This window comes from Gigantopelta aegis, chromosome 2 (assembly GCF_016097555.1).
Source record: "Gigantopelta aegis isolate Gae_Host chromosome 2, Gae_host_genome, whole genome shotgun sequence".
In the NCBI taxonomy this organism is placed as follows: domain Eukaryota; kingdom Metazoa; phylum Mollusca; class Gastropoda; order Neomphalida; family Peltospiridae; genus Gigantopelta; species Gigantopelta aegis.
The window spans coordinates 1,022,033-1,049,900 of NC_054700.1; the positions used below are offsets into that span (position 1 = coordinate 1,022,033).

At 42.7% G+C, this 27,868-nt stretch overlaps 1 protein-coding gene across 1 annotated transcript; it reads right to left on the minus strand.

Moving 5' to 3' along the window:
- Positions 1-214: 214 nt before the first annotated feature.
- On the minus strand, positions 215-27,868 carry LOC121379579 (coiled-coil domain-containing protein 170-like). Its single transcript, XM_041508230.1, has 12 exons — positions 27,736-27,868; positions 23,097-23,562; positions 17,195-17,263; positions 13,979-14,041; positions 12,579-12,749; positions 12,040-12,186; positions 10,567-10,797; positions 8,761-8,979; positions 8,061-8,204; positions 6,520-6,670; positions 3,151-3,316; positions 215-1,358 (listed from the first exon to the last, which is right to left on the minus strand). Exons 2-12 carry the CDS (start codon positions 23,424-23,426, stop codon positions 1,229-1,231), a joined length of 1,821 nt encoding a protein of 606 aa, XP_041364164.1. The 5' UTR covers positions 23,427-23,562; positions 27,736-27,868; the 3' UTR covers positions 215-1,228.

Here is a 27,868-nt window from a genome sequence, read left to right on the forward strand (position 1 = left end):
ACTCGCTACAGTTTTCCTAAAGCAGCAAGGGATCGTTTATATGCACTTTCCCACAGACAGAAACATACAGATGTACATACCATGGCCTTTGATATACCAGTGGTGGTGCACTGGCTGGGACCGTGGACGAGAAATGTAGTTGTACTTACTTTTATATTTCTTGTTCAAGAACACTCGCACCTAACAGATGTAGAAAGAAAACCACAACAATGAGGACTATAGTTGTATTTATTACAGTTTATTTACACGGACTCCACAATGTCACAGATTTTAAACAGCAGCAACAATCATTGAGAGCCAGGAATTATGAAGTGGTACTTCATTTATGTTTCTTGATCAACGATTCTCGCTGCCCTTTCCAGTATTCCAATATTTGAGCAACTGTCAGCAGAAGATCCGGTGTTACAAGTTTGAGATGGCGGGGAGGGGAATAGGTGTTATACCAGTTGGGACACATTCGGCAAAATTCAGTTAAACATTAATTGAAAACAAGATGGTGGTGTGCCTCCCGCCGTCTCTATATGTAGACGCCATTTGGATCCGCTACTGTAACAATGTTCGTGTTAAGTAAAAAAAAATAAAAAATATATTAATAGACAATGCTGATATGGTCTGTTTGTATGAAAACGGGAACCAATGAATTTAATTGTAACTGTAATAAAAAGAAATAAAGTTATAAACCCATACCAAATCCTATAAAAAAAAAAAAAAATTGTTTTTAATTATTATTATTATTTTTTTTCACAAAATATTTCTTTGTCAGTAAAAAGGTTTCTTAACGAATTATCATCAAATTGTACAAACCAAATCTGAATTTTAAACCGAGGTGAATACCAAATGCTGGAACATCCCAGGTATGCAGAATTGTTAATATTAATAGATAGTGCATGGTGACATCAATTGCCTTCATCTCTGTATCAAAAAGGCACATTCCATTCGTGGAATTTAATGGCAATAAGTTAAGAAACTTTTTTTTTATTTACACTGATATTTTTGTAAATAGTATATATATATTGTGGTAATTGGTATGGGTTTAAAACTTAATAATACGTTTTCATAAACGTTTTGAACGTTGTTCATTAAATAGTTACACGCGAATTCATTGGTTCCCTTTACACGCAAAAGGACTACAGCTGTACTTAGGAATCACTCGACTCTTTATTTTTTTTTTTGGCATATTAAAAACTGCCCTATGAATATCTGCTATGTGTTAATACATCTGAGATGGCTATTCCATGGTTGTTGACTTGAAGAAGCTGTACATGGAGAGTTGCTGGAACTCCTGGAGAGCCCGGGCGTACGTGGCCATCTGCTTCTCCTTCTGGTTCAGCTGCTCGTGGAGGTCGCCGATCTCATTTCTGGAAAGTTGAGAAAACTAACATTCTGAGAGTAGCCTACTGCTAAAGCAATACATGTCCTCTATTATATCGGAACAAACACATTTTGGTATCTCCCCAGTTAAAGGGCGATAACTCTGTAAACAAGTGTTCTGGGAGTACTGCTAAAACAGTCATTACTATAACGCTCACCTGAAGTGCTTTGATCATAAGATTGAACACCCTCCCCACCTCCCCCCCTAAAACCCTCGGTGGACCCATTTTTTGAGTATTTCCTCTCCATCCCAACCAGTGCTCCACGACAAGTATATAAAAACAAAACATGGTATGTGCTGTCCTGTCTGTTGGAAAGTGCATATAAAGACATCATCTGAAGACTACGAGTAAAAAAATTACCAAATGTTTCACATCCAATAGCCTATAATTTAATAAATCAATGTGCTCTAGTGGTGTCGTTAAACGAAACAAACTTTTTAATAAGCCAGCAGTGATGTCCAATAGTAACAAGCATTCTGTGAATACTGATAAAGCAATACACGTCCACACCGGCCCCCACAGATGTTCTTATTCTGTGAGTACTGTTAAAGCTATACATGTCCACACTGCCCCCCACAAATTTTCGTATTCTGTGAGCAATACACGTCCACACCGGCTCCCACAAATGTTCTTATTCTGTGAGTACTGTTAAAGCAATACACGTCCACACCGGCCCCCACAGATGTTCTTATTCTGTGAGTACTGATAAAGCAATACACGTCCACACCGGCCACCACAGATATTCGTGTTCTGTGAGTACTGATAAAGCAATACACGTCCACACCGGCCCCCACACATGTTCGTGTTCTGTGAGTACTGATAAAGCAATACACGTCCACACCGGCCCCCACAAATGTTCGTATTCTGTGAGTACTGATAAAGCAATACACGTCCACACCAGCCCCCACAGATGTTCGTATTCTGTGAGCAATACACGTCCACACCGGCCCCCACAAATGTTCTTATTCTGTGAGTACTGTTAAAGCAATACACGTCCACACCGGCCCCCACAGATGTTCTTATTCTGTGAGTACTGATAAAGCAATACACGTCCACACCGGCCACCACAGATATTCGTATTCTGTGAGTACTGACAAAGCAATACACGTCCACACCGGCCCCCACAAATGTTCGTATCTCCAAAGTTCAAGAGCCACTTTGTGAAAAATTTGTAAATCGCCATGAAGGTCAAACTTGATGTGTAACAGTACATAACAAAGGTATACACGACATTTCACAAAAGTATCTCGAGACATCGCGGGGGAAAAAAACCATGCGGAAAACTATATGCAGGACAGACACAGACAGGCAGACAAACAGAAGGACAGTGACAAAAACCTATAGTCCCCGCTGGTTAGACCGGCAGGGGACTAATGACTGGATGGCAACTAACTGGATGACGTCCATGACGACACACAGACAGACAGACTGAGAGAAGGACTGTAACAAAAACCTATAGTCCCCGCTGGTTGGACCGGCAGGGACTAATGACTGGATGGCCACTAACTATAGTCCCCGCTGGTTGTACCGGCAGGGGACTAATGACTGGATGGCCACTAACTATAGTCCCCCGCTGGTTGGACCGGCAGGGACTAACGACTGGATGGCCACTAACTATAGTCCCCGCTGGTTGATCCGGCAGGGGACTAATGACTGGAAGTCCACTAACTATAGTCCCCGCTGGTTGAACCGGCAGGGGACTAATGACTGGAAGTCCACTAACTATAGTCCCCGCTGGTTGGACCGACAGGGGACTAATGACTGAAAGTGCACTAACTGGATGACGTCGAGCTCCTTGTTGAAGGTCTTGTTGTCCTGCTCGCACCGAGACTGCTGGAGCATGACCACCTTCTTCATCGTGTCCAGCTTCAACTCAGACGTCTGCTTCAAGTCGTCGATAGCTCCGCCCATTGCGCGGATTCTATCGCGAATGATCTGACACTCTAAACAAAGACATTAAAACAAACAAAATCAATACAGTACATGGCTTCTACAATACGGTACCCAATGCCCGTGGCTAGTGCTTTTACACTGTCCAGCAAGTAAATACCTAGTGAAAAAGAAAAAGAAATCAATATTGCTTATAAAGCCTTTAAAATCTTGACTTGTTCAAGTAGTATTAATGCAAATCGAGATATTTTTGTGCAGCTGTGTATATGATGTATTTATTTATAAATTGAAAGTGATGATTTTTGATGTTCATGCAATTGGTATGAATCACAAAAGGGCAATACACGCCGCATGAACAGCGTAGCGTGTTAGCGCCAAGCCGTTTATATGTAAGTGTGTCAAGTGGAACTGTGGTTCATACTTTCATGAACTTCAAAAATTATCATGTTCAGCTTTTATAATCCAATGTTTATGGCTATTACATCAATATAAAATACTATCAAGTAACAACAAAATTCTGTCTTGAGGAAATTACTATATGGCACAAGGGGAATCCCCATTCTACGGTTCGGCTTTTCCCCCATAAGTAGCCGAATGAGACTTTTAACATTTTACGACAAACAATGTTTTAAAAATATATCTACATGTTGTTGTTGTAGTTTTTGTGTTTTCCAATAAACATTCACTGATTCAACATTCAGGTATTTTATTAATTTTAACAAGAAGGAAAACAGCTCACAGCATTGACGAAAGCAGTGCAAAATCGATTAGTCCAAGAGCTAGGGGGAGTGTTTATTTAACAGAAAAGGTCCAAAAGGTCTGAGGGTATTTTTTAATATCATGATATATGTAGTTTATGGAATGGGGGTTCTTAGTTGCCAAATCTATTCCGATTTTTAAAAAATTTGATGTTTTTAATAACAGTATTAAAATCTGCGCCATGAAGGAATTAGGGGTAGGAATAAATAAAATTGTGACGGAACATGCTCTTAATTTGTTTTCGCCTGTGGCGATATTAATTGTTTTAGAGGGCCGTGTGCAGTTCCAAATTGCACTTAAGCCCAGATGGGCAACTTGTTACGTGATACCTTTGCGCGACGGTCGTCTAATACACACCCACCCCAGGTGCGGAGCCCAGGTGGCCAGTAGTTACGTAATACCTCCGCAAGTGCGGTTTTTACAACCGTGATTTCTGGTGAACTGGCGACAGCCAGTCTGACGATCTAAGAAAATATACCGACTCTGGGAGAGGTGGAAATATCAGATGATAGGTGAGGTACCGCGTTGTACCCCCAGGCGATAGTCGCTGTCTCTGAGAGTTTTGAATAAATAGCTAGGATTTTAGAGATATCGAGGAGAAACATTTGGAAGGCTCCAGGGGATCGCTGTCCGTCCACTGAACGATCTATATTAGTTCAGACGGGACTTTGGTAAATATATATTTTCTGCTCTGTGTATAACCTTGATGTGATTGATGTGACTTTAAATATTTTAATACTGTATTATACCAATATTATTTAGACGGTGCTGCCGGTCATCTGACGCAGTATTCTGTAGGCTCACCGTTCTGATATAGACATATATAAAGCTTAGCCAGTCATCCTAGAGGACCTAGGTAAACTGTAGGTTATTGTCTTTATTGTGATAGGTACCAATATTAATTCTGTATTACAAGGTTATTGAATGAGTAGTTAGGGTTAATTAAAAATTAACCAGTTAGGAATAGTGTTGTAATTCCTTTATTAAGTTCCCCTGGAAGCGTTTCTCCATTATCGCACTTGTGTGTGTTAGCGTTTCTCAATTTATCACACGTGTGGGTGTTGTGTCACGGTGAAGTGATTAGCATATTGTGTAAACTAGACACCTAGAGATTAACTAATTAAGTGATCAGTTCTGGGTTGTTATTATTGTTGTTATTAATTAACTACTGCGGCAGTACATTTGTCAGCGTAGGTTAATACAGATTCCAAAGTGTATTGTGTTTTTGTTGTGTTTTCTAGTGAACTAAACGTGCTATAATAATATATACTTTATATAAGATCGTATCTCTGATCATACCTAGACGAGCCACAGCGGGTATAACTGCCTGTTACAGAGAGATCTAATAGATATACAGTTAGGAGAGATATTTGGACAATCGTGTTTCATTCAGTTACGGGTATTATAGGATCCCCGTGACAAAAATGTATGTAGTTCAGTCAAGATGTAACAAGCTAGAATAACAAATGATCACTTACATTGATGCTACTCTATAATATCTATTCATAAAATTTCAAACAATGTAAATATTGTAATTAGGTTAGCAGAGGTTAAAAGGTCACTATTATAGACTGGTGCTTAAAATCTGGGCCATTTTTTGTGGTCGAACTTCTTTCTCATTTCTGTAAAATATTGTAAAATACAGGAAACCAACAGATTTAGTTAAATAGTTCCGACATATATATTATGGCATGATTTTCATGATATGACAGTTTGTTGGAATTTTCAATATTTAAGGGTATGGGAAACAAAATGCCTCATAACTTTGAAAGTTTTAACGGTAGGATTATATATTACCACTCAAATTGAAGGTGATCACATGAAGTAATCATTGCTATGCATTAATTAGGTCACCAGAGATCAAAAGGTCACGCTTAATATTGGTCCAATTTCTTTTGTCAGACTTTTCTCTTATTTCTATAAAATGTTGTTTTTCAAGTCTTTAAACAGTTTTTGTATACTTCTAGGCAAATAGAAGAGTAAAAAATCATGTTTAGTTAAATGGTTCCGACTTAAAATATATAATGGCACGATTTTTGTAATATGGCGGTTTGTTGAAATTTCCGACATTTAAAGGTAGTGGAAACATATAATGACATAAAACTTTGAAAGTTTTAATGATATGGTTGTATATTACCACTCAATTTGAAGGTAGTCGCATGAAGTAATCATCGGTGTGCATTTCTAGATGGTTGGTTGATTAATGAGGTTAGCAGAGGTCAAAAGGTAACTATTTGTTTTTACCAAGGCCTAAAATCTGAGCCATTTTCTTTTATTCAACTTCTCTCGTATTTCTATAAATTGTGGTTTATCAAGTCTTTTAAACAGTTTTTGTGTACTTCTAGGCAAATAGAAGAGGAAAACAACAGGTTTAGTCAACTGGTTCCAACATAAAATACGTAATGGCTCGATTTTTGTGATATGAAGGTTTGTCAGAATTTCCGTAATTTAAAGGTAGGGGAATCATTACACGTTTCGTTTAACTATTATAACATACCTTGAGACAATTTCGACTTGTCCTCTTTAAGCTCTTCGATTTTGTCGTACAGGAGTTTGATGGCTGCAGCCTGCTCGCTGATCACCTTGTCAGTATCGTCGACTTCCTCCTGGAACTTCTCCTCCAGCAGCTCCTGGCGATTGAGTTCCGCCTGTGACGTCGAGACAACATCAAACACAAGTAAGGACTAGACCTTTCTCTTTCTTTACTTCTAACTTCACTGTTAACCCCATATATTACACAATCTTATGTATGCATGTGTAATTAAACTGCTATAATGTACGTACCATATGTTTATATTATGTTTATATTAGCTTGTAGCACGACTGTAAGATATTGATAACAGGGCTCCCAACATTGACATTAACATGTTTGTTTCTAGGGTCAATAAACTAAAAAAAAAAAAAAAAGAGAAAAGAACTTGATCTGAAACCGTCATGCTGAAGTCGGAGTAGACTCCCAGAAAGGCTCGTGTTATAGTGGGGACCATGTCCCAGAACCATTAGTGTAGAGGCTCGTCCCCAGAAAGGGTTATTCTGGTTGATAACAGGCTCCCAGAAAGGCTTATGTTATGGTGGGGACCGGTTCCCAGAAACAAGGAATATTAGTGACCAGAAAGGGTTATTCTGGCTGAGAATAGGCTCCCAGAAATGCTCATATAGTGGGGACCGGGTCCCAGAAACATTAAACAAGGAATATTAGTGTTGGGGCTCGTCCCCAGAAAGGGTTTAATACTGATGTAAAGGGCGGTATTGTGATGTGTTATTCTGACGGTGAGTCTGCAACGTATGCCGGGTCGTAGTGCTACGTGATTTTCAGCTGGGAGTAATTTTCTACTGTACAAATCTGACTTTTTTGCCATAGAAAACTAACCGGGCATAAAATGACCGCATTACACCAGCTCCCAGGAAGAATCATGTTATGTTAGTGACCGGTTTTAAGATATGATCTAACTCAAGTAGGGGTCAGCTCCCAAAAAACTATAACCATATGAAGGTAGAGGCCGACTCCCAGAAACGATCAATCATATTGAGGTAAGGGCAGTTCTGATAAATAGGCATTTCTGGCAAATACTAAACTACTTCCGGTTTATGAAATGTGTTAGATGTCGTATGCCATTACATATGTTAAACTACTCTGTTAATACAATTTCTGGAATTATTATTATTATTTTTTTTTTTTAAAATTTCATCAGAACTGTTGCGTCCCAAATAGATATTTTCATAATAAAAACTTGTATTTAAAAACAAATCTAAAATGCATATATTAAGTAATAAATTAATCATTTAGATTTTGTGGAAGAACTTTCGGAAAATGCAGAAAGTTGAATTCCTGACACAAAGGAAATCCAACGACTCTTTGAATTCCCGAAACACAAGAAATCCAACGACTCTTTGAATTCCTGAAACACAAGAAATCCAAGCTGCTCGGTGGTCTTCTTCTCGAAGTTGAGGTTCTTTAACATAATAGACTGCTCCTGTTTCATTGGTTGGAATGGCGGGGGCCGTGTGGGGGGATGGGGAGATAACTGCTGTACATACCTTAAGCTGCTCGGTGGTCTTCTTCTCGAAGTTGAGGTTCTTTAACAGCATGGACTGCTCCTGTTTTAGCGCCTCCTGCTTGCAGTCTAACAGCACAAAGTCTTCTTTCATCTGGGTACAAGACATCATGCGTTCATCTGCCACCTGTACAAATACGTTCAGATAGAACTTTGCAAATATACTTGCTGCTGCAGTAGAATCACATTTTATTCACACACAAAACCACCCCTACTAAAGCTATTGCTGAAACAGAACTACATTATTTTACCGAATAGAAAGCAACATTTGATTTTCCTCTTCTTTTTTCCGTGTATGGAATAGAATGAATGAATGTTTATCGACACCCCAGCACGAAGAATACATCAGCTATTGGGTGACAGGCTGCATGGAATAGAGTGAATGAATGAATGTTTATCGACACCCCAGCACGAAAAATACATCAGCTATTGGGTGACAGGCTGCATGGAATAGAGTGAATGAATGAATGAATTAATTAACAAATGAATGTTTAATGGCATCCCAGCATAAAATAATTAATCGGCTATTTGATGATCAACATCAATAAACAGGCGGGTACTACGTATACTCACCGAGAGGGGTTCTCTGGGCAGGTGGGTGTTGTTGGCCACCAGGACCTGCATCTCCTCCTTCAGCTCATCCAGGGAGGTGGGTGTGGGTGACGGGTACTATGTATACTCACCGTGAGGGGTTCCCCGGGCAGGTGGGTGTTGTTGGCCACCATGGCCTGCATCTCCTCCTTCAGTTCGTCCAAGGCCTTCAGCAGCTGCTCGTTGTCCTGCTCCGCCTGCTCCTGCAGTCGCTTCGTCGACATCAGCTCCGCCTCCAGCTTGGCGATGCTCTCCTTCCGGTCCTCCAGCTCGTCCTGCACATTGCCGCACCGCTCACGCGCCTGGTCGATCTGTGCAGTGAAACATTTGAATCATTCATTCATTCATTTCAACTTATTTTCGCACTTATATCCAATTAAGGTTCAAGCACGCTGTCCTGGGCACACACCTCAGCTATCTGGGCTGTCTGTCCAGGATAGAGGGGTTAGTTGTTAGTGGTTAGTGAGAGGAGAGGGTGTCGTGGTGTTAAACCTCCCCACTGAGTCGTTAAAACTCATTGGGTGCGAGCCGTACCGGGCTGCGAACCCAGTACCTACCAGCCTTATGTCCGATGGCTTAACCACGACACCACCGGTTTGGAGTGCCCGTTTTGAGTACTTTTGTTGCAGAAGGGTTAAATTCATCATCTTTATTTTAAAATTTCATAAGGAGCATGACCCCGAACCCATCAAGAAATCTCACTCCTTGGGACCTCGGCTCTTTTATCTTAGTCAAACTCAATTTGCCCTTGTTAGAATTATATGACCCCCCCCCCCCCCCCCCCCCCCTTTACAAAATCTTAGTTCTGCCTCAGTGAAGAATGACGAGAATAAACGTAAACTGGATTATCTATTCCAAATGACTAAATATTAAGAATATGTAACAGAAAAATCAACTTCCACTGAGGGAATTCGAACCACGGAAATTCCCAATAGTCAGTAGGAGCACTTTATACCAACACTACTACATATATACTCGAGATTCCAGCTTTAAACACACATAGTAAGGGCCCACGTGGCCCATTGGTCCTTGCTTTCATGACTTGTCTTTTAATGAAAAAATATATATCATATTTGGCTCTTAGCAGAGTTTAAAACATGTACATGTACAAATATGCCTTTCTGTAATTCCGCTGGCACTAGTATTGTAATATCCCAAGCCCAACCATTGCCGGCTGGCACTAGTATTCTAATATCTCAAGCCCAACCATTGCCGGCTGGCACTAGTATTCTAATATCTCAAGCCCAACCATTGCCGGCTGGCACTAGTATTCTAATATCCCAAGCCCAACCATTGCCGGCTGACACTAGTATTCTAATATCTCAAGCCCAACCATTGCCGGCTGGCACTAGTATTCTAATATCTCAAGCCCAACCATTGCCGGCTGGCACTAGTATTCTAATATCTCAAGCCCAACCATTGCCGGCTGGCACTAGTATTCTAATATCTCAAGCCCAACCATTGCCGGCTGGCACTAGTATTCTAATATATCAAGCCCAAACATTGCGCACATTGGCTTTGCCAGTGATGTGGCTTGGGGTGGACATGCCTAAACCTCGAAAGGATATAGACAGCATTAAGTCCTAAATCTAGTATTCTAATATCTGGTCTGGCGGTTATAAACCTTTTAGTCTAGGCTCGAGACTCTAACAGAGTCTGAGACAGTAATGTCACGACAACGCTATACAAATTGTATGCGTGTGACGTCACTAAAGATTGAGTCTGGACTCTAAAAGTTATATAAGCACGGGCCCTGGTCTGACGGTTATAAAACGTTTAAAGTCTGACCTCAAGACTAATAAGAGTATGAGATTTTATTAGAGTCATTGCAACGCCATACAAATTGCACAGCGTGTGACACGGCGCACAGACAATAGGCTATAAATGAATGCACTTACTTGATCTTTCTCGAAGCCGAGTCGCACTTCCAGCGTGTCGTTGAGAGTGGTCAGGTTGGTGGTGTCCTCCTTGAGGTGGTTCGCCTTCATCACCAGCTCCTCGTTCATCATCTCCACCTGGCTGACGCAGCGCTTCACCTGCCGCAGCTCGCCGTCCACTGACGTCAGCTCTTGCGAGTTCATCTGCAGGTCCGCGGCAATGGCCTGGTACGTCTTCTCCGAATCTTTAATCTGATCGTGAAAAAGGTTTTTTTTAAACCAGTTTAGCGACATCACTAGAGCACATTGATTTATTAATCTTCGGCAATTGAATGTCAAACATTTGTACTTATTCAACATTGTCAAATATTTGGTAATTCTGACATTCAGTCTTACAGAGGAAACCCGCTACATTTTAATATTAGTAGCAAGGGATCTTTTATATGCGCCATCCCAGACAGGACAGCACATACCACGGCCTTTGATATACCAGTTCTGGTGCACTGGCTGGAATGAGGAAATAAGGATAGAGACAATGTCCGTATACGTTTTCTCAGAGTTATTAATCATCGGCTTTCTGTAATTCGGTCCGCTAACACTATAGAGCCTCCACGAGTCAATCTAGACACTTACACTAAATAAAAATGAGACTAAGGAATAAAGTAAAAGTGCATTATGCATCTTAATTCCAGCACTAAACTTGGATGCCAAATCACGCCATACTGCATTCGACAGTCTCACAGCCCTATAATGTAACCGGCTACAAGCATATGGCAAAATGGCGTAAAAATAATTATTAAATGAGAGTGTTAGCCCTTTTCCTCGCTCTTTCTTGCTAGACTCGACCCATGCCCAAGTACTCGAGAACCCGTGAAGACCCTATAGCACTAGTATTATTCTAATATGTGAAACATGCTATATTATGCTGAAGATGTGTGGATAGGAATAGTATGTCTGCAGTTAAAAGTTTGTTTTCTTTAATGACATCACTAGAACACATTGATTCATTAATCATCGGCTATAGGATGTCAAATATTTGGTCATTTTGACATATAGTGTTAGAGAGGAAGCGCGCTACATTTTTCACTTAGTAGCAAGGGATCTTTTACATGCACCATCCCACAGATAAGATAGTTCATACCACGGCCTTTGATATACATCTACATTACTTCTCAGTGGCGAATCGGGGGGGGGGGGGGGGGGGCACCCCTAAATTTTTCGACAGTTAATTTTCACTCCCCCAAATCTCCCCCCTCAAAGTTCCATTGGCACTCCGCCTCATGTCATTGCCGCCCCCCCCCAATGGATTTTCTGGATCCGCCACTGTTTCTGGAGTGTGACAGTGGATAGCAACGTGCTATGAAAGATAGAGGCCATCAGATGGGGACGAAATAAGTTGGAATCGAAAGAAGAATAAAGGGAGAAAGGGCCATTGGATTATGGGATACAAGATGGCTGCTAGTGAGCGCGCTTGGCGGCCCAATACAGGCGTACATCGTTCTCCAGCTGTTGGGAATGTTTCTGCGTCTCATCGACGTCTTTCTTCGTCTTTTCCAGGTCGTCGTCCGTTTTCTGGTAGAGTTCACGCACATCGATCAGCTCTTTCGTCGTCTCGGCCAGCCTCGCCTGGTACATCTTCCACTGAAACAACGGATAGCAACACTTAAACAAAAGTTAAAGGTTTGGTTTGTTTAACGACACCACTAGAGCATATCGATCAGCTCCTTCGTCGTCTCGGCCAGTCTCGCCTGGTACATCTTCCACTGAAACAACGGATAGCAACACTTGAACAAAAGTTAAAGGTTTGGTTTGTTTAATGACACCACTAGAGCACATCATTACATCATGTGGCAACAGTTATTTACCGCCCTCTCTTCCCCCTCCCACCTCTCTCTCCCTATTTCCCCCTCCCACGTCTCTCTCTCTCTCTCTCTCTCTCTCTCTCTCTCTCTCTCTCTCTCTCTCTCTCTCTCTCTCTCTCGATTAGATACAGCAGAAAATTAAAGTGAATTGAAAAGCGACAATGCTGGTACCTCAGCCTCTAGCTCTGGTGTGATCCCGCCATTGTCGATCTGTGCCTGCAGATATTCCCATATCTCATTCAACCGGACGATTTCCTTAATGGCCATCTTTCCCCATTCGCTTTCCTCGCGCAAGCGACCTTCATCCATTTTGAGAATTTGTTTCAGACGTAAAATCCTTTCCTGAAACATATACACATTAAAGTTAAATCTCAGTTCGTTGTGCCGATCTATACGTACTTTATTACCCTAATAGTAATTGAAATAAACACATTGGAACGCAAATTATAATACCAGGAGTAATAGTTAAAATCCTTTCCTGAAACATATACACATTAAAGTTAAATCTCAGTTCGTTGTGCCGATATATATGTACTTTATTACCCTAATAGTAATTGAAATAAACACATTGGAACGCAAATTATAATACCAGGAGTAATAGTTAAAATCCTTTCCTGAAACATATACACATTAAAGTTAAATCTCAGTTCGTTGTGCCGATATATATGTACTTTATTACCCTAATAGTAATTGAAATAAACACATTGGAACGCAAATTATAATACCAGGAGTAATAGTTAAAGTCACAGAACCCAGTTTCAACTAGGGCTGTCACGTCTACACGTTTAAACGGTATCGTTTCGTTCAAGCCATTTAAACATTTATTACATTTGTAAATGTTGAAACGAAAAGATCACTGGTCATTAAAAAAAAATCAGTTTTGTTAATAAGCAAACAACATATAGTTATTTTACAAAGAAATTCTCTAGTACTTTTAGTTTTAAAATAATTCCAATATATATATATATATATATATATATATATTTTAATTTCTATTATGTTTTTAAAGGTAGCCTTCCTTTTTACTTTTCAAACATTGCTGTTTTTTAAACATAAAATACTTTACATATGGTATCATAACTAGATGATTGTTACAGTTGATAATGATGGCATATGGTGACAGATTAATGTAAGGTGATAAACTGGCATTAGTTAGTGGCCTGTAGTCCGATGGTTTAACCATGACGCCACCGAAGCAGCTTTTTCCGCCAATAGTATTTAGTAATTAATGTTTTAATTTTTAAACATTATACATTCAGTTACAAACAAATGAGTAGTTGTTTGTATTGTGGGTTTTGATGGCATATGGTGACAGATTAATGTAAGGTGATAAACTGGCATTAGTTAGTGGCCTGTAGTCCGATGGTTTAACCATGACGCCACCGAAGCGGCTTTTTCCGCCAACAGTATTTAGTAATTAATGTTTTAATTTTTAAACATTATACATTCAGTTACAAACAAATGAGTAGTTGTTTGTATTGTGGGTTTTGTGTGTGTATGTGTGCGTGTGTGTGTGTGTTCTGGAGGATGGGTGAGTTTTTTTAATGAATGAGAACAATATTTCAAATCACCTTGAGAGACAAAACTTGCGCTGGATCCAATTCCTGTCCGGTTGGTATCTGACCCGTTTCAGCCTGACAAATAAACAGACAGACATTTATAAAACTCATTGTAAGAATGACTGAAAGCACCTTCGCCAATATTCCAATATTTCTCAGCGATGAAGACGGACGTTAGCCCTTGTTCTCTCGATCTGCCCCCCCACCTGGGGGAACTGATGAAGACGTATGGAATGCTGTTGGAGTATCGAGTCTCGTACACCGGGTCACGGGCAACCGTGACCTTGGTGTACGGAGACCGGATTCAAAAGAAAGGAAGATGGAGGAAGAGGAGACGTGTGCCAGCGGCGGCGCAGGGGGGGTCAAAACCGGTGGCTAAACCGCCGGCGGCGACTCCTTCTGTTCGACCGCCGAACACCGCTCACCCGAGCAAGAAGACAAGAGCAGAAGAGGTTCCGGCCCCGGATGTTCAAGCTTCTATGCCAACGGAAGAGCCGGAGACGGAGTTCGACACGGAAATCTGCGTCACACCGTACAACCAGCCACCTGCACCAATTCCTACGGAAGTGCTTTCGGACTTGTCGCCGATTATACTGGCGACACCCGTTGAGGCACAGGCCCGGAAGGTGGCCGTTGTCAAGAGGAAGGCGACCACTCCCCCGAGTGCCATACCAGCCAAGCCGAGCCGCCCCTCTCAACCGCCGGAGACACACGAACAACCAGTGGAGCAGTGGTCACTGCAGGCCAGCCGTCTCCCCCAGCGTTATCAACAACTGGTTAAGAACAACATCAGGGATGAACGTCTACTCATCAGTAGACCCAAGGCCCTTTCCTACAACCCATTGCCAGACAATCCAGACGAGGGGGAGTTCGCGGTACATCGGCTCAAGACGCGGGAGGGACACGACGCAGTTTGCGTCACCATCTGCCGGAGCGGAATATTCAGCCAAGGTGTGCTATTCTTGGAGATGGACAACCCGACACTACATCGTGTTCTTAAAACCATCGCGGGGACACACTACCGTTCCATCACCAAGGAGTTAGCAGACTCCGACTACCGGCAGTTCCTCCCGCAGCTTGAGATCACCGGATTCATCGGATCCCCCTAGACGCCAACCTCCTTTCCTCCGTGAGTAACCTCCTTTTTTGGGCTAGTTAGACTTTAAATGTTTTGGAATGCAGTTCAAAATTTTTATGTTTATTTTTTTATAAATAGTCTAACGCATTTTGTTTTGGCGCCCGTTCAATTGCTCAAAATCACCTTAAAACTTTTCGGCCGAGCAATCTTAACCATTTTTGGCTAAAATTTTAGAGTCCAGACATGTATCGGTATGCAGTACTCTTTGTAGACTTAGGTAAAAAACAGGCTTCACCGAGGAATCGAAATTCAGCCAATCAGAACACGGCTCCCACTCGGTGTTACTTCTTGTTTATGAAGTGTCTGCTAGTCGGTCCGCGCTTACTAAATGGCTTTTTTCCAAATTCCGCCCACTTCAAACTTACCCCCCCCCCCCCCCCCCCCTGCTCCGGAGTCAGTCACTGGCGAAGTCAGAGGCTAATTCCGCAGTGGGCGTGCCTGAACCTTCGTGGATAGGGGCACGTAAATATAGTTACCCATACCCACACCTTCGCCAAATAGTTCCGAAGATCAATTTTGAAAGAAGAAAAAAGAAGAAATGTATGTGTGAATAAATGGACTGTGTTAGAGGCTTGCAAACTCATGCTAGGTTCAGACTGTCAACTGTCACGACGAAGTTGGCCAACTCGACGGTTGTGTTGTAATTTCCCCAAGTTGCGACAGGTGCGCTCAGATTAACAACTAATGGCTAGGTTATACGACGAAAACCGAGTTGTAAGTGCGCTCAGACTAGCAAGTGGACAGTCGTAGAACAGCAGAACGTTCGCCAACTTTGTGCCGGCAGGTGATAGTCTGAGTCGATGGGCTTCACGGATATAGTTCTCCCTTTACTGACGATGACTGACCCTTATCTGCGGGTTTTATAACAAGTTTGCGATTTTTGCGTAATTTGTTGAGAGCACGACATTCCATCACAAATATTTTGATTATTTATGTAAACAGTTTTTCCATTATCTATTTTATTTATTTATTTATTTATTTATTAGCTTTAATGATTTCAGGATCGACTTGGGAATTTAGGGGGGGGGGGGTGTGTGTGTCACCAGCAGGAGTTTTTTCGTGAATGGGATTTTTTTTTCTTCAGTTGAATGCCGAAAACAATAGACAATTTTTTTGGGGGGTGGGGTGGGGGGGGGGGTGTGTCAAAAAGCGCCGTATCCATTAAACCATTGTCGAATTTAGCCTCTTAGCCGGTTTTTGGTTGAGGGTGGGATCAAAATTTACACCACTGTCCAGTAATGATTTTTCATCGGATGTTAGAAGGTCAGTCACCAGGGCCCCGGTTCCACGAAGCGATCTTAGCCCTAAGATCAACTTAATTGCATAAGGTAGCTTTGCGCTTAAGGTAATCTTAGAGCTAAGATTGCTTCGTGGAACGGGGCCCAGTTAGATTAACAATGTTAGTTCCTAATTCTAAATCAGGGTAGGCATTACCCTTTCCTGGCCTTGGTTTAAATTTAAGTATCTCATCCAAATGTAGTGAATATTTTCTTACAGGAATGTCATATCATATATATTAAGCATACAAACAAATGACATATTGGTAGCAACTGTAACTAAAAGAAGTATTGTTCAAATAGGAAACATGGAATGAAATGCGTAAAACAAAAACATTTATGTTATGTACGTACTGATGTATGAATATCTATATGTCGGGTTTAACTATTACATACATGGATATTAACGCACTGGCGTAGGGGATAATTAAATCCTTTCTGGCTTCACAAATTGTCCCATGCCGTTGTTGGGATTTGAACCTGTTACACCAAATCGCCAGCAACTTGCAGACTTGCCACTATACGTTCTGAGCTATCGAGTCATCCTGAAAAGAATGTTCTTTAACTCAACCATAAGCATGGGGTCTGCAAGCCACGCGGTCGATCCCTCTTACGTGCATGAAACAGTGGGCAGACCTGGCACTGGCTAGTATGTATTCATGTATGAATATCTATATATTGCCCAACTTGCAGGCTTGCCACGATACATTCTGAGCTATCGAGTATTTATGTGTGTGTGTGTGTGTGTGTGCGTGTGTGTGTGTATACATGTATTTTTTTTTTTTAATATTTAAAAACCTCAAAATAATTCACCTTGCTAGACTCGACACCTGATGTATATTTTGATACCGTTTTTGACGTTTTCACACTCGATTCGAACTGCTGTAAAGAATAATTGTTAAAATTAGATACATATCTTCAATCGGTAACTGGACCTAATGTGTACTACAAACGAGTTCTCGTTTTTGTTGGGTGAGTGTGTGTGGGGGGAGGGGGGGGGGGAGAAGAGGTTGATTTTTGCCCAAATTAAACGAAAATGTTCGAATCTGGATAAGAACATTTATTCATGTTTGTATTACTGCCAAGGTTGCAAACGAATCATTACACATTTGCACATGAATTTCAACTAATAGTGTAGGTATAATGATGGAAATACATGGTGAAAAGGTTTCAGGCCAGCTAATTTTTGCCGAATATCGTTTCTCTCCTCCCCAACCCACCCCCGTCTTGTACGCTCTTATGAAGAGTATGTATTAAAATACATCAGTAATTCTCTCTCTCTCTCTCTCTCTCTCTCTCTCTCTCTCTCTCTCTCTCTCTCTCTCTCTCTCTCTCTCTCTCTCTCTCTCTCTCTCTCTCTCGTTTATTTGAGTGTAGCTCGGTATGAACAATAACTGGGGGTGTAGTAAAAACAAAGCCGAAAGAAGGAAAATGTCCATATTATAGCTAGGGATAACTAGCCTCTTGGCTAGGTACGGTCCTGGACTTCCTGCTAACACACAACAATACAACGTCCACCCCCCACCCCCACTCCACCTCCAAAACAACAACAAAAACTCCATGATATATCCTGGACCTCCTCCCTACCCCCCCCCCCCCCCAAAACCCCAACATTTCTCTAATTATCCTCATATTGGCTCACGCATACCCCAACCCCCAATCCCACTCCGACACCTAACGGTTGCTTAAAGGGAAGTTCCCATGCGATGTGTCGTGAGAAAATGGACTAATGTCGGTCCGATTTATTGATTAGGTTCCATTGTATGCGACAAATCGGTACAAATGTTAACTGTAATTGTTCCTCGAATTTTAATGATAGAATTGATGTAAATATGCTTGGGTTTGGGTTAGCTTTCATGAGTACATAAAGAAAATAGATATTCAATATTTAATAAAGGTAAAAGTAGTTATTTGCAGGTTGCATAGGACAATAGGTACATGGTCCTTATAATTCAAAGCCTTCCTTTGGTCATGGAAAACTAACCGATTGTGTAATCGAAAGTTGATCGGTTGGTGCCGACCGATTACTAGTATAACCGATGATCATGATGAAATCTCCACCGATTTCCACCACCAGTGTGTACATACTTACTCGATAGATCTTGACGACCGTCTCTGTGGGCTCTTTGTCCTCCTTCCACTACTGTGTACATACTTACTCGATAGCTCTTGACGACCGTCTCTGTGGGCTCTTTGTCCTCCTTCCACTACTGTGTACATACTTACTCGATATATCTTGACGACCGTCTCTGTGGACTCTTTGTCCTCCTTCCACTACTGTGTACATACTTACTCGATAGCTCTTGACGACCGTCTCTGTGGGCCCTTTGTCCTCCTTCCACTACTGTGTACATACTTACTCGATAGCTCTTGACGACCGTCTCTGTGGGCTCTTTGTCCTCCATCCACTCGTATGTACATACTTACTCGATAGCTCTTGATGACAGTCTCTGTAGGCTCTTTGTCCTCCTTCCACTCGCGTGTACATACTTACTCGATAGCTCTTGACGACCGTCTCTGTGGGCTCTTTGTCCTCCTTCCACTAGTGTGTACATACTTACTCGATAGCTCTTGATGACAGTCTCTGTAGGCTCTTTGTCCTCCTTCCACTCGCGTGTACATACTTACTCGATAGCTCTTGACGACCGTCTCTGTGGGCTCTTTGTCCTCCTTCCACTAGTGTGTACATACTTACTCGATAGCTCTTGACGACCGTCTCTGTGGACTCTTTGTCCTCCTTCCACTCGCGTGTACATACTTACTCGATAGCTCTTGACGACCGTCTCTGTGGGCTCTTTGTCCTCCTTCCACTACTGTGTACATACTTACTCGATATATCTTGACGACCGTCTCTGTGGACTCTTTGTCCTCCTTCCACTACTGTGTACATACTTACTCGATAGCTCTTGACGACCGTCTCTGTGGGCCCTTTGTCCTCCTTCCACTACTGTGTACATACTTACTCGATAGCTCTTGACGACCGTCTCTGTGGGCTCTTTGTCCTCCTTCCACTAGTGTGTACATACTTACTCGATAGCTCTTGATGACAGTCTCTGTGGGCTCTTTGTCCTCCTTCCACTCGCGTGTACATACTTACTCGATAGCTCTTGACGACCGTCTCTGTGGGCTCTTTGTCCTCCTTCCACTAGTGTGTACATACTTACTCGATAGCTCTTGACGACCGTCTCTGTGGGCTCTTTGTCCTCCTTCCACTCGCGTGTACATACTTACTCGATAGCTCTTGACGACCGTCTCTGTGGGCTCTTTGTCCTCCTTCCACTAGTGTGTACATACTTACTCGATAGCTCTTGACGACCGTCTCTGTAGGCTCTTTGTCCTCCTTCCACTCGCGTGTACATACTTACTCGATAGCTCTTGACGACCGTCTCTGTGGGCTCTTTGTCCTCCTTCCACTACTGTGTACATACTTACTCGATAGCTCTTGACGACCGTCTCTGTGGGCTCTTTGTCCTCCTTCCACTAGTGTGTACATACTTACTCGATAGCTCTTGACGACCGTCTCTGTGGGCTCTTTGTCCTCCTTCCACTCGCGTGTACATACTTACTCGATAGCTCTTGACGACCGTCTCTGTGGGCTCTTTGTCCTCCTTCCACTCGCGTGTACATACTTACTCGATAGCTCTTGACGACCGTCTCTGTGGGCTCTTTGTCCTCCTTCCACTCGCGTGTACATACTTACTCGATAGCTCTTGACGACCGTCTCTGTGGGCTCTTTGTCCTCCTTCCACTCGCGTGTACATACTTACTCGATAGCTCTTGACGACCGTCTCTGTGGGCTCTTTGTCCTCCTTCCACTAGTGTGTACATACTTACTCGATAGCTCTTGACGACCGTCTCTGTGGGCTCTTTGTCCTCCTTCCACTCGCGTGTACATACTTACTCGATAGCTCTTGACGACCGTCTCTGTGGGCTCTTTGTCCTCCTTCCACTCGCGTGTACATACTTACTCGATAGCTCTTGACGACCGTCTCTGTGGGCTCTTTGTCCTCCTTCCACTCGCGTGTACATACTTACTCGATAGCTCTTGACGACCGTCTCTGTGGGCTCTTTGTCCTCCTTCCACTCGCGTGTACATACTTACTCGATAGCTCTTGACGACCGTCTCTGTGGGCTCTTTGTCCTCCTTCCACTAGTGTGTACATACTTACTCGATAGCTCTTGACGACCGTCTCTGTAGGCTCTTTGTCCTCCTTCCACTCGCGTGTACATACTTACTCGATAGCTCTTGACGACCGTCTCTGTGGGCTCTTTGTCCTCCTTCCACTACTGTGTACATACTTACTCGATAGCTCTTGACGACCGTCTCTGTGGGCTCTTTGTCCTCCTTCCACTAGTGTGTACATACTTACTCGATAGCTCTTGACGACCGTCTCTGTGGGCTCTTTGTCCTCCTTCCACTCGCGTGTACATACTTACTCGATAGCTCTTGACGACCGTCTCTGTGGGCTCTTTGTCCTCCTTCCACTCGCGTGTACATACTTACTCGGTAGCTCTTGACGACCGTCTCTGTGGGCTCTTTGTCCTCCTTCCACTACTGTGTACATACTTACTCGATAGCTCTTGACGACCGTCTCTGTGGGCTCTTTGTCCTCCTTCCACTAGTGTGTACATACTTACTCGATAGCTCTTGACGACCGTCTCTGTGGGCTCTTTGTCCTCCTTCCACTCGCGTGTACATACTTACTCGATAGCTCTTGACGACCGTCTCTGTGGGCTCTTTGTCCTCCTTCCACTACTGTGTACATACTTACTCGATATATCTTGACGACCGTCTCTGTGGACTCTTTGTCCTCCTTCCACTACTGTGTACATACTTACTCGATAGCTCTTGACGACCGTCTCTGTGGGCCCTTTGTCCTCCTTCCACTACTGTGTACATACTTACTCGATAGCTCTTGACGACCGTCTCTGTGGGCTCTTTGTCCTCCTTCCACTCGCGTGTACATACTTACTCGATAGCTCTTGACGACCGTCTCTGTGGGCTCTTTGTCCTCCTTCCACTCGCGTGTACATACTTACTCGATAGCTCTTGACGACCGTCTCTGTGGGCTCTTTGTCCTCCTTCCACTAGTGTGTACATACTTACTCGATAGCTCTTGACGACCGTCTCTGTGGGCTCTTTGTCCTCCTTCCACTCGCGTGTACATACTTACTCGATAGCTCTTGACGACCGTCTCTGTGGGCTCTTTGTCCTCCTTCCACTCGCGTGTACATACTTACTCGATAGCTCTTGACGACCGTCTCTGTGGGCTCTTTGTCCTCCTTCCACTCGCGTGTACATACTTACTCGATAGCTCTTGACGACCGTCTCTGTGGGCTCTTTGTCCTCCTTCCACTCGCGTGTACATACTTACTCGATAGCTCTTGACGACCGTCTCTGTGGGCTCTTTGTCCTCCTTCCACTAGTGTGTACATACTTACTCGATAGCTCTTGACGACCGTCTCTGTAGGCTCTTTGTCCTCCTTCCACTCGCGTGTACATACTTACTCGATAGCTCTTGACGACCGTCTCTGTGGGCTCTTTGTCCTCCTTCCACTACTGTGTACATACTTACTCGATAGCTCTTGACGACCGTCTCTGTGGGCTCTTTGTCCTCCTTCCACTAGTGTGTACATACTTACTCGATAGCTCTTGACGACCGTCTCTGTGGGCTCTTTGTCCTCCTTCCACTCGCGTGTACATACTTACTCGATAGCTCTTGACGACCGTCTCTGTGGGCTCTTTGTCCTCCTTCCACTCGCGTGTACATACTTACTCGATAGCTCTTGACGACCGTCTCTGTGGGCTCTTTGTCCTCCTTCCACTACTGTGTACATACTTACTCGATAGCTCTTGACGACCGTCTCTGTGGGCTCTTTGTCCTCCTTCCACTAGTGTGTACATACTTACTCGATAGCTCTTGACGACCGTCTCTGTGGGCTCTTTGTCCTCCTTCCACTCGCGTGTACATACTTACTCGATAGCTCTTGACGACCGTCTCTGTGGGCTCTTTGTCCTCCTTCCACTACTGTGTACATACTTACTCGATATATCTTGACGACCGTCTCTGTGGACTCTTTGTCCTCCTTCCACTACTGTGTACATACTTACTCGATAGCTCTTGACGACCGTCTCTGTGGGCCCTTTGTCCTCCTTCCACTACTGTGTACATACTTACTCGATAGCTCTTGACGACCGTCTCTGTGGGCTCTTTGTCCTCCTTCCACTACTGTGTACATACTTACTCGATAGCTCTTGACGACCGTCTCTGTGGACTCTTTGTCCTCCTTCCACTACTGTGTACATACTTACTCGATAGCTCTTGACGACCGTCTCTGTGGGCCCTTTGTCCTCCTTCCACTACTGTGTACATACTTACTCGATAGCTCTTGACGACCGTCTCTGTGGGCTCTTTGTCCTCCTTCCACTACTGTGTACATACTTACTCGATAGCTCTTGACGACCGTCTCTGTGGGCTCTTTGTCCTCCTTCCACTCGTGTGTACATACTTACTCGATAGCTCTTGACGACCATCTCTGTGGGCTTTTTGTCCTCCTTCCACTACTGTGTACATACTTACTCGATAGCTCTTGACGACCGTCTCTGTGGGCTCTTTGTCCTCCATCCACTACTGTGTACATACTTACTCGATAGCTCTTGACGACCGTCTCTGTCGGCTCTTTGTCCTCCTTCCACTACTGTGTACATACTTACTCGATAGCTCTTGACGACCGTCTCTGTGGACTCTTTGTCCTCCTTCCACTCGTACAGCTTCCGGAGCAGATCCTCCGGGAGTGGACCCGGCGTCGACCCAGTCTGGCCGGTATTCTCACTGGCGGTGTTGTAGGCGATGTTCATCACAGAAATCATCTCATCGTTGCCCACGTCTTCATCGTCGCTGCAGTAGTCCTTGCAGCAGACTTCGCGCGTCTCCACGTTCACGAGAGACGCCTGGATGACGCTGTGGTGTCTTGGCAACAGCTCTTCGTCCTCATCCTCCTCTTCCCCCGCCGCCGGTTGCTCCCCCTGCTCCAGCTGTGCCATGGCAACGCCTCGTCGGCAAGCACAACCCTCTGTCTCTCTTTTTAACAGACCCTGGAAACTGAGTTTACTTGATTTGGATAAAGGAAATCTTCGAGGAAATACAACAGATCAAACACCGGTATACGATTTGTAGGTCCTGCACAACGACCAAAAAAAAAAAAAAAAAAAAGAAGAAAGGAAGAAAGAAAAAAAGAATTAAAAGTTGTTTTGTTTAATGACATTAGTCCTAAATATATATATATATATATATATATATGTATCTATGTATGTATGTATTTCCGGCTTCCCGACCTACCCTAATTTTATGGAGCTACCCTGAAAATTGTTGAAGAAGAAAACAAAATCCTGATCCCTGAATTTTTGCAATCAGCAATTTAGATTCGGCCCACCTCGGCTGATTACGGTTTCTGGGTTTGATTCTTTTTTTATTATTACTTTTTTTTTGTTTTAAAGAAAAAGAAGAAACATTCCTACCTACCTATCCTATTGTTTTTCAAGGATGAAACCTGAAAGACGTTTATTGTTTTAGGCCTAACTAGAGCACATTGATTCATTAATCATTGATGTCAAAGCTTTGATATAAAGTCTTAGTCTTTTTTTCCATTAGCAAGAGGTCTTTTATACGAACCATCCCACAGACAAGATAGCACATACCACAACATTTGATATATCAGTCGTGCTGCACGAGCTGGAACGAGAAATAGCCCAATGGGCTCACCCTATAGCCATTTGGCTGGGGTGACCCACCGTCTGCATGAAATGTCCACTAAGTTACTCTTCATATTGTTGAAGTACACCATGTGGGTACGGGTAGACAGAAAAGTGAGAGTAGACGTTCTGTAACCTGGCAATAACAGAAAATGACGTTCAATGACAGAGCCTCCATGAACAAATTTAGAAGACAAATTTAGGGGAGTGGGCAACGAAAATTGCTATAACTAAAATCTACCAGTCACTGCAGAATGCCTCATATACACGTATGAGAAGTACCGGATTTCTGAGTCAAATTGGGCTCAGAATTTCTTGGAGGCAAGCTGTTTTTCTCCAGAATAATGTTTACAAACGCATCTCTGGCGTATTAAGTAAGAGATTTACATAATGCTTACATAATTACACAGAGGATTCTAATACAAATTTTTTGAGGGGTCTTATGCTGTGCTATATCCTTTGGTTACATATTTTTAGCAATTTTCGTTGCCCACCCCCAATAAATTTTTCTTCCAAATTTGGTCATGGAGGCTGTGTATTTGAACGTCATTTTCTCAGTTATTGCCGGGTTACAGAAAGTCTACCCTCACTTTTCTATCTACCCACATGATGTACTTAAAGAAAATGAAATGTAACTTTGGGGACATTTCATTCACACGTGGACACACCCCCCCCCCCCCCCCCCCCCCCCCCCCCCCCCCCCCCCGCCACAGGACTACTAGACCGACCGCGCCACAAGCGAGCGCTTTAACACTGGGCTACGTCCCGCAACCCTCAACATTTCGACCAATTTGATCGCATATATGCGACCTTTTTTGGGTTTCATTTGGCCACTAAAACGCTTCATACTATCGTAGGCGTACGGGCTCCCATTGTTGTAGGGGGAGGAGGGAGGGGGAAGGCTGGCTTTTGCACGAATTAAACGAAACTGTCGGAATCTGGATAACAGCATGTATTTATATTAGCATTACTGCCAACCGCTATATATAGGGCTGCAAACGAATCACTACGCATTTTTACATGAATTACAACTAATTGTGAGGGTAGAATGATGGAAATACATGGTACAAAGATCTCAGGTTAGCACATTTTGCCCGAATATCTGTATAATTTTTGCCCGAATTTGAGGTTTTGCTCCAGTACTAGGGGGTAGTTGATCCACCCCCTCCCCCAGCCCCGTCTCGTATACATATAAATACACATAAGCGCCATCTGGCTCCTAGATGGAAAAGTTAACATAGACGGTTGTTTTGTTTAACGACACAACTAGAGCACATTGATTAATTAATCATCGACTATTGGATGTCAGACATTTGGTAATTCTGCAATCTACCAGTAGATCTAACCGCATTGGTGACATTGCATCTATAAATAACAAATTTAAATATCGACCAATTACACTTCGCCTTTTATAGCGTTATTCGGGAGCATACAAATTCTAAAAATATCGGGCAAGACTATTTATGCAATAGGCGAACTTGTTAGTCTATTTCAACATTAAAAAACAGGGGGGAAACTGCAGTAATAAACTCTGGATTGTATACTAGTACAAACAGATTTTATGGCTATACCATCACGGTTTGGGGGGTTTTCGTCATGAAACGAATTTTATATAAAATTTTATATTGAAATTAGTTTTCGGCATACTTCGTAATTCACCCGAATCATTTCGTATATCCTCGGCATAATCCCAAATGTTTTCAAATTCTTTTCAAATCTCTGGCATGATTTTGCAAGTAAGGTTTCGATTGGTCGAATGAAAGGTCAACTGGACATGAGCTCTACCGGGGTGCTGTTGGATCCACAGGTAATAGTAATTAACCAGTGGAGCTAATTTTAATTAAATTGGTAATTCTGACACGTAGTCATCAGAGGAAACCCGCTACATTTTTCCTAATGCAGCAAGGGATCTTTTATATGCACTTCCCCACAGACAGGATTTCATATACAACGGGATTTGATATACCAGTCGTGGTGCACTGGTTGGAATGAGAAATAGCCCAATGGGCCATTGGGCCCACCGACGTGGATCGATCCTAAACCTACCACGCATCAGACGAGTACTTTACCACTAGGCTACGTCCCGCGCCCTAATGTTGTAAATGGGAGTTGGTATTGTGTACATATTTACACATAAAATGTAAACAGACATTAATTCAAAATATCATAATTTAAGATTATTGATAAAACGTTCACGTTTTAAAGAAACTTAATTGATTCAGTCGGCCTTATAATTATTTATAACATTGGTAAGCCTATTGTTTTTTTCGGCGGGACTAGGGGTGGGTGGGGGTTCGTATACATGTATACAATATTTGTACTTGATGCCTAAAAACACTGTCCACCAGCAATCGCGTTCCATGGGGAAGGTGCTTAAAGGGACATTCCTGAGTCTGCTGCATTGTAAGATGTTTCCGACTAATAAAATATTTCTACGATTAAACTTACATATTAAATATATGTTCTTGCTTAGAATATCAGTGTCTGTATATTCAATGTGTTTCTGGTCGTCTTAATATTTGTAAGAAGCCCAAACTGGATTTTTTCTTCAAATAATTTCGTACGTACGAAAAAAACATATTTTAGGAAATAAAATGAAATTTAAACTAGTACAAATATTAAAACGACCAGAAAAACGTTTAATATACAGCCACTAATATATTGTGCAGAAAAATATATTTGATATGTAATTATAATCGTTAAAATGTCTCTGTTAGTCGATAACATCTTAAAAATTGCAGCAAAGTCAGGAATGTCCCTTTAATAAGGAATAGCAGAACTGAGGAGAGTGTCGGCTGCCATGCCACGCCCCTTTCCCTGTTAATGTTCTCAGAAGGCTAAAAATGCTGTATTTGAAAACCTGACATTCAATATTTGCCAGGGGGACCATACCCACAAGCCACCCCCGTAACAGGTGACACTCTCCATCTCCCGAGTCATTGCACTTACACTGCCCCTTCATTTTCAAATACACCCCGCGGGCCCTGGTTCTGAGGGTGCGCACACCTCCCTCAAATTCCCCTCAAAATCCAGTGTGACATATATGACACAATACAATTACTGATGTTTAGTGGAGAACATGTAATAGTTTGGTTGACAGCAGGCGTGTGTGCAAGACATTTTGCTGGGGTGGGGTGAGGTCTAAACTGGCGAGCGACGTTTTTAGGGGGGTCCGGGCCATGCTCCTCCGGATACCCCCTCTACACAATCGTCTGAACAGCTTGATATAATTATATCTGTGCAATATTAGGCCTACCATATAGATAATACATTTAAATGTACTTTTGAATAATGTAGGTTCCCTTTTAAACGTTCATCCTCCCCCCCCCCCCCCCCCCCCCACCCGAATACTGGAGGTGCCATTTTTAAACGTTGCACCCTCTCCCTCTGGGAGTACATGTACTTCGTTGCATTCATTTATTTTTAAACATAGCCACATGTGTAATTTACTGTTAATTTGATAATACAAAAATTTTCATGCACTTAAAATCCACGAAGTATCCTGTCACCTCTAGTTCTTGGGGCCTATTTTTCGATCACTACCACCCTCAATTAGTGACAAACGTAAATCCGCTACTAAATTATTTCCCCATTAACTCACATGGTTTGTTTCAGCTATACCATCGCAATATCGGCTATTTCCTTGTTTATGTTACAACCGTCATTTTACACAACGCGGATGACGTCATAAATCGCACGCGCATGTATACATCTTTTTGCTTCCTCCAAAAGCG